This window comes from Orycteropus afer, unplaced genomic scaffold, assembly GCF_000298275.1.
Source record: "Orycteropus afer afer isolate SDZICR_OR568_19922 unplaced genomic scaffold, OryAfe1.0 scaffold01055, whole genome shotgun sequence".
NCBI lineage: Eukaryota > Metazoa > Chordata > Mammalia > Tubulidentata > Orycteropodidae > Orycteropus > Orycteropus afer.
In genome coordinates, this window is record NW_006922642.1 from 266,551 (window position 1) to 274,851 (window position 8,301).

The 8,301-nt window shown below is 34.1% G+C and overlaps 1 protein-coding gene across 1 annotated transcript in view; it reads left to right on the top strand.

Annotated features, from left to right (window-relative positions):
- WNK3 (WNK lysine deficient protein kinase 3) overlaps positions 1-8,301 on the top strand; it is a 266,882-nt gene that overhangs the window by 217,053 nt on the left and 41,528 nt on the right. Inside the window, exons 18-20 of the mRNA XM_042783403.1 lie at positions 4,642-4,873; positions 5,261-5,391; positions 5,950-6,560. Of these exons, the coding sequence (XP_042639337.1) occupies positions 4,642-4,873; positions 5,261-5,391; positions 5,950-6,560 (974 nt within the window). The remainder of the gene's footprint in view (positions 1-4,641; positions 4,874-5,260; positions 5,392-5,949; positions 6,561-8,301) is intronic.

The following is an 8,301-nucleotide window of genomic DNA, read 5'->3' on the forward strand; positions in this document are numbered from 1 at the left end:
ATTTAAATATTATTTTATAAACTAGTAATTTTAAATTATGGAATTAATGTATAAATATGAAAGCATTTCAAGCAATTAAGAGGGATAGGAAAGTATTTTTAAAATACTGTCTTTTCATAATAGCCCATTTTTGTTTATATTTTGTCCCAACCTTTTTTCCCTCAGAAAATCAATAAAAAGTTAATATCTAGAAAATGTGAAGAACTGTTGCATATCAATAAGAAAAGATCATACAACTCAGTGGAAGAACAGGTAAAACATATGGGCATATAATTCACAGAAGGGGAAATACAAATATAAATATGAGAAAAATATGCCCAACCTTAATAATCAGAGAAATGCAAAATTTTGAATAATCAGCTACAAGTTTTTGCTCATCAGACTTGCAAATATTAAAGAAATTGATAGTACTCAATGTTGAGGAAACTCTAATTTTCATTTTATCTTGGTTGGAGTATTAATCAGGACAGCCTATTTTTAGGGCTATTTAGAAATTTGAAAACTTGAAATACATACATCCCTTATGATCCAGCAGTCTCCCTCTCATTATCTACCTTATTTGTATATTGTATAAAGAGGCATGTATAAGAGTGTTCACTGTACCTGTGTGTTAGTATGAACATATGGCCAGGGAAATAAGAAAAAAATATATGCAGAATAATTCATACAGTACGAGGGACCATTTATGTATTTTTTAAGAAAAGTATATAGAGTTGTTGTTAGGTGCTGTCAAATCAATTTTCTACTCATAGTAACCATGGGGTCACTATGAGTAGAAAATTGAACTGCCCCCATAGGGTTTTGGATGTATTCTTTAAAGAAGCACAGTGTTAGGTCTTTGTCCTGCAGAGCCATTGAGTGGATTCAAACCACCAACCACTGAGGCTCTATATGCATACATATGTGTGTGTGTGTGTGTGTGTGTGCGCGTGTGTGTGTGAGTGTGAGAGAGAGCGGGCATCTGAACATACATAAATGCACAGAAAAGTTCTGAATAAATAAGCTGATACTAGTGGATATCTTTCAGAAGAGACTGGGAAGGGTGTTCTTAAGAAAATTTCTCTCTGAGTTAATGGTTTAGATGTTTCACAGTAAGAAATCACTTTGAACTAGGTTCAGAATATTAATTTTGCCATTTACTAGTTGTGTAATATTAGACAAATTACCTATACCCCTTACCCAGCCTTAGTTTCCTCATTTGTAAAATGGGGATAATAAGCAGACCTACTCAAAGAGCTACTGGATTCTATTAGTATGTCTTCTTTAATGTTTATTCATCTTATTTGGTATTCTTTCTGCCCTTCAAATCTGGGGGCTTATTTTTCTTGTGATTTCTTTGAATATTTTCTGGATATTTCTTAAATGTTTCCTCTCATCTATTTTCTCATTTTTCCTTCCAGATTTTGTTGTTTTTCTTGTTATGTGCTGTCGAGTCGGCCCCGACTCATAGCAACCCCTCCCAGATAGATACAGGAAAATCTCTGCTTTTCTTTTTTCTTCTTATCTCTTTTTTTATTGTGCTAAAAAATACCTAACAAAATTTAATATTATGCCCATTTTTAGTGTACAATTCAGTGATATTAAGTTCATTCACAGTATTTTGCATCCATCACCACTGTCTATTTCAAAACCTTTTTTATTACCCCATAAAGAAACCCTATATCCATTAAGCAGTTACTCACAATTTTCCCATTCCCTAGCCTCTGGCAATCATTAATCTGTATTCTGCCTCTATGGATTTGCCTATTCTGGATATTTTGTATAAATGTAATCATACAATACATGGCATATTGTGTCTGATTTCTTTCACTTAGCAAAATGTTTTCAGGGCATATCCATATTGTAGCATGTGTCAATACTTCATTCCTTATTATGGCTGAATATTATTTCATTTTATGGATAATAGTGTATTTTGTTTATCCATTTATCAGTTGATGAGCACATGAATTGTTTCTACATTTTGTTTATCATTAACAGTGATGTTAAGAATATTTGTGTACAAATTTTTGTTTGAACACCTACTTTCAATGCTTTTGAGTATATACCTAGGAGTGGAATTGCTGTATCATATTGTAATTCTAGTTTAACTTTTTGAGGAACTGCCAAACTACTTTCTATAGTGACATATTATATTCCTACCAGTAACGGGTAAGGGTTTCAGTTTCTACATATTCTTTACCATACTTGTTATTTTCTGCTTTTTAAATAATAACCATCCTAGTGCATGCAAAGTGATTATCTTTTGTTTGAAGTGGTTATTTTTTGTTATGGTAAATACATAGATAACAAAACCTTTGTCATTTCAACATTCTTCACTTATTCCATTCAAGGACATTAATTAATTATGTTTGTCTTATTGTTCAGCCATCACCACTATCCATTTACAGATTTTCCATCACCCTTAACAGAAGTTCAGTATCTCCTAAGCAAAGAATCCTCATTTACTCCTCCCTCCTCCCCAGCCCTGGTAACCTCTAATAAACTTTGGCCTGTATATACTTGCGTGTTCTAGGTAGTTTATGTAAGTGTAATATTTTCAAGGTTTATCTATATTGCAGTATGTATCAGCAGTTCATATGTCTTTATGGAAGAATAATACTCCATTGTATATATGTAGCACATTTTGTTTATTCATCCATCTGTTGATGGACATTTAGGCTGTTTCTACCAATTGACCATTGTGAATGATGCTGAAATGAATATTGGTATACAAGTATCTGTGTTTCTGATTTCAACTCCTGGGAGTGGAATTCTATATCACATGGTAATTCTGTGTTTTGCTTTTTTTCCCAAAACACTATTTACGTATTTATTTTTAAATTCATGTTCCAAGTAAGGTTCATGCATTGTTATTTTTCTTCACTGTTCTTTAATCTAGAAAAGTACCCTTGACTTTTTAAAAAGAACTGTATTTAGGTATAATTAAAATACACAAAATTACAAGTTAACATGTACAATTTGATGGGGTTTTGTTTTGGAAAATGTGTATTTCCATTAAAGCATCATCATAAATAATGCAATTATCTGTCACCTCCAGCTTTTTCCTTTGTCAAGAGCAATCTCCGTATACCTCCTCTTCTTTTGACTTTTATGATGTTTAAAGTGTAATTTATTTTCATTTTAAGTTTTCAAATTTAATTTTTAATAATGTCCATGTTTGGACATTCCAGAACAAAATTCTGGAAAATGTAGTCTCTTCCTCAGCCACAATGTCTCCTAGCTTTGAGAAGTTGATTGGCATTTAAATACTTTATTTATTTTTCTTTTTCATCTCTATGGACACTTTTAGAATGTTCTCTTTTCCCTATATGACAATGTATTTTTATTATTTGAAAAAAGTTTTACATCCTTGGTACTGTCCTTGATTTATTCCAGCTGTTCTACTGAATATTTTATTTCTGTCTTCATATTTGTAGTTTTCAAGAGCTCTTTTTACTAGACTGTTTTTCACAGAGGCTGTACCATTTTATATTCCCACCAACAACTGATAAGGCTTGCAGTTTCTGTACATCCTCATCAGCACCATTTTAGGGTTTGTTTTAATCATAGCTAACTTAATGGATGTGAAGTGATAATCTCATTTTGGTTTAGATTTACATTTCCCCAGTGACTAGTGATGTCAAGTATCTTTTCATGCTTATTGACCATTTGTGTATCTTATTTTGAGAAAGTCTGCTCGGGTTCTTTGCTCATTGGGTTGTTTGCCTTTTTGATGTTGAGTTACAGGGATTCTTTGTGTATTCTGGATATTAAACCTTTATTAGATACATGGTTTGCAAATATTTTCTCCCATTCTGTAGGTTTTATTTTCACTTTCTTCAGAGTATTCTGATATGTACAATTTTTTTAAAAAATGTTTTGAAATCCAGTTGGCCTATTTATTTTTCTTTTGTTGCTCATGCTTTTGGTGTCATATCTAAGAACTCATTTTCTAAACCTATATCCTGAAACTTTACCCCTATATTTTCTTCTAAGAGTTCTATGGTTATATATATGCACTACAGCCTTCCTCTGGTAACTGTGGGAAAGGCATGGGACATGCTTTTGGCACAGTAAGTTGCAACTTGTCTCTGATGCTGCCTCAGGATTGGCCCACTACCTCATCTTCAAAGGTGGGAGGTCTTCCCCTTCCTGCTGGATATTGTCTCCTCTCTACATCATTGACCTTTCTGGTGTATGCAGCTTTTTCCTCTCGCCACTTTTTTCTGGGCACAGATGCCTGTGCTGTGTTCTGCTTGGTGCAGAGGTAGGGAGGGAAGGAGCAGAGCTGCCTTGCTGTTCATTCTTTAGTACCCCAACCAATTCACTCATCCATTCAGTAAATATCTATTAGGCAACGCATAAGTTGAAACTCCTGTTTTTATGCAACTCACATTCTAGTGAGGGAAGATAGACTCTAAACAAATAAGCAAACAAGTATGGTGTACAGATTATTTAAATAAAGGGCTATTATGAAAAAATTGTGGATTACTTACATAGGGTCATCAGAGAAGACTCGTATGTAGAGGTGACATTCACAGGTGGAGACCTGAGTAGTCATCCAACTAGCAATTTGAAGAACATTCCAGGCAAAGATTATAAAGCAAGTGCTATAACCTAAATTATTACCATTTTGTTTTTTTATCTTTTTGTCTGCATTAGGAGATGTCCCCAGATGCTTCAATCCCAGGGGATCCAGAGGTCTGTCCTGGTGCTGTGTCAAGCGGTGGAGCCATTCATCTGCACACAGGAGGTGGATATTTTGGCCTAAGATTTACTTGTCCTAGTCTCAAAAGTCCTATTAGCAAGAAATCCTGGACTCGCAAATTAAAAAGCTGGGCATACAGGCTACGGCAGTCAACCAGCTTTTTCAAGAGATCAAAAGTCCATCAAGGTAGTGTGCTTACAGTCAGGGACATAGACTAGGTAACATCACTTTTCATTTATGTATGTATTTTTTTTATTCATATACAAATCTTGCCACTTTTCCATATAGCTCATATATGTGACATGTCCATTAATCCCATTGCCATTTTATTTTTCCTTTTATAACTAATTTAGTTTTACAGTTTATTCATTTCATATAGATATTAAGTCTTGGGATAAATCTTGCAATGCCTGATTTAGAGTGAAAGACTTATGCAATGTCGCTTTATTACATTAACACCTTTTAATTATATAGCAGAAGTTAAGCTTTTTCTACTTTTTTCCATTTGGTAACATAAGCAAATTTAATCTTAACAATTTTCTTTTTCTGCTTGCAATTTGCCAAAACTTTCAGTGGAAACAGAAGATATGAGTTCAGCAGTTGCTCCTGATCCCATTCCTTTGACACAAGAGTCCATAGCTGATACTAGGGCTTTGAGTAGATGTAAAGCGATGAGTGGATCATTTCAGCGGGGTCGGTTCCAGGTTTGTGTCTTTGGTTGAATCCTTATCTACAAGGGCATAATTAAAGGTAGCAGCATTTGAGATCTTGGTCTGTATATAACACTTATTTTAAATGTAGATTATTGTTATATTTAATTTGTTCCCTTTGCATATAACCCCTCACCTTTTGAAACCATCCAATAAAGGTGAGTGTAAAGAAATGAGGAGTTCAGTAGCTTGAAGAGAGTGCAGAAATGGGTTATCATTTCGTGGAGGGTGTTGGGGGTGATTGGGTCATCTTTTTAAATAAGTCTAATAATTTCATGTCCTTCCAATTCTTGGCAACATTATGGAATCTTTTTTTCAAATTGTGTAACTTTATTTGTATAGTATGAAGCCAGCTCTCTCTCCCCAAGGGACCCTATTTAAAGACTTTGAATATAGGGAGTATGAGTGGGATTTTCAAGTTGTGATATTTTGATTTGTATACATCACAGCAGACCATCCACTTGTCTGTGTCATATATTGATAATGGATTTCTTCATGAGGTTTCATCTTTGGTTAGGTGGAGCCAGCCACTTTTGCCTTTTTATATCTCAGGTGATTACAGTTCCTCAGCAGCAGTCAGTGAAAGTGACATCTTTTGGAATAGAGCACATACCAGCTTTCAATCAAATGACAAACCATTCTAATGAAGAAACTCTAGTCTTTACTGAAACAGCAAAGTCTCAGTTGATAGAAATAGAACCTGCTGTGCACAATCCACAAATTTCATTTTCTCCTCAGAAGTTACAAGCTGTTTACGAAACCGTTAAAGAAGATAAAGGAATTCCCAAACAAGGTGACAACTTCTTATCTTTCAGCACAGCTTGTGAGACTGATGTATCTTCTATGAACCCAGAAAAGGAACTGGAAGAAACTTCAACCACAGGAAGTAGTATGCAGTCTCGATCTGAACTATTGATTAGAGAGAGAGAGAAACTAACCTTTGGGAAACAGCCTAGTTCTGATAGTGAATTTTCAGCTTCTCTTGCTGGCAATGAAAAGACAGTGGCAAAAGCTGGTCCAGAAAGTGATCAGTGTCATGAAGAAGCATATGTTCAAACACAGAGTTCACTCTTCTATTCACCATCTTCCCCAATGAGCAGTGATGATGAGTCAGAAATAGAGGATGAGGACTTAAAGGTGGAGCTTCAAAGATTACGAGAAAAGTAAGGACTGTTTTTCTTCTGTCACAAATGTAATTGCCTTGGATTTTATAGAACTTTATATTTAATTGGTAGGTAAATATTTAGGGTTTATGACATTTTAATAAATGAAAACTTTTTATTAGACACTATTAAAACAGTCAAAATGATATCTAATGATAAACATTTATGAATGTGAAATTTCATATTAAAATGTTTTCATAATTGGAGGGCTAATTGTAATTGGTTATATATCTGAGATTCTTGGGAGTCCCTGGGTGGTGCAAATGGTTAACATACCCAGCTGCTAACTGAAAGGCTGAAGGTTCAAGTACACCTAGAGCCACCTAGAAAGAAAGCCCTGACTATCTATTTTTAAAAAGTCAGCCATTGAAGACCCTGTGAAGCATAATTCTACTTAAATACACATAAGGTCGCCATGAGTTGGAGTCAGTGGGATGACAACTGGCTTATTGATATTGTGGTAATATATTTTATCCTTTAGGAATGCTGTTTTCATATTTGATTTTATAAACTAGGGTATATTTTTATGAAATCAGTATTAAGTTACTGAATTTTTTCTAATTTCATTCATGGGGTTCAAAACTGAAAAGGTGCAAAATGGAAATCAGTAGGTCTCCCTATCCTTCTACCCCAGCCACTCAGTTTTTCCCTTCCCACTGCCACTGAGTCGATTTTGACTCATAGCAACCCTGTAGGACAGAGTAGAACTGCCACCCTAGGGTTTCCAAGGCTATAAATGTTTATAGAAGCAGACTGTGTCTTTCTTCTGCAGAATGGCTGGTAGGTTCAAACCACCAACCTTTTGGTTAGCAGCCGTATACTTTAACCACTGTGCCACCAGAGCTCTCTAGTTTTTCCCTATAGGGCAACCATATTTCCTGTTTCTTGTATATCCAGAGTTAAACTATATATATATATACACACACACACACACACAAATACATACATATTTTATTCTTTTTTTCACCCACAAAGTATAGCATATTCTATAGACTTTTCTTCTATCTTGCTTATTTTAACTTTTTCACAGTACTTGGGATCTGCATCATTCTTTTTTCATTTTTTACAGTTCCATAGTATTCCATTGTGTGGGTACCCAAAATTATGTACATACCTTCTATCAGTGACCCCATGCCATTATTTTTGAAAAGTTGAAATCAACTTCAGCTGTTTCTGACTGTAGCTTATGCTTTAAATAATTTCTACCTTGTTCTGGGACTTAAAGAACGTAAAAAGCAAGCAGGAGGAAGTGCTGGCTTTAGCCAGATTCTTCCATGTTTAGATAATACACCAATTGGATACTAAGTTAGAATTCTTCAAGAACTAAAGCAGATTAAATTCCTTGGAAATTTCTTAGTTTTTAAGGCCTTGTCAAAGGGAGAAAAAAACTATCATGCCAATCAGGGCTATATGTAATACTATTTTTTTTCTCCAACTTGTTTCATTTTTTTTTTTTCAGAAAGTTGTAAATTTATTTCATCTTCAAACAAAGGATCATATTTTTTAAAAACATAATGCCCCTTTAACTTGAGCCTAGAAGAAAATTGTGAGTGTATCCTTTAACATTCATCACTAGAATGTTTAATTTTTACTTTAAAAATGATAATAAAGATGCAGGTTTGACGTTTTTTATATAAAGTAATATGCAGTATATGTACACTTGTACTTTTGTAGTAAAAATATTTATTATAAAAGTGGCTTAATATTTGTGATATCAATCAATATTTCATCACAGTTTTTA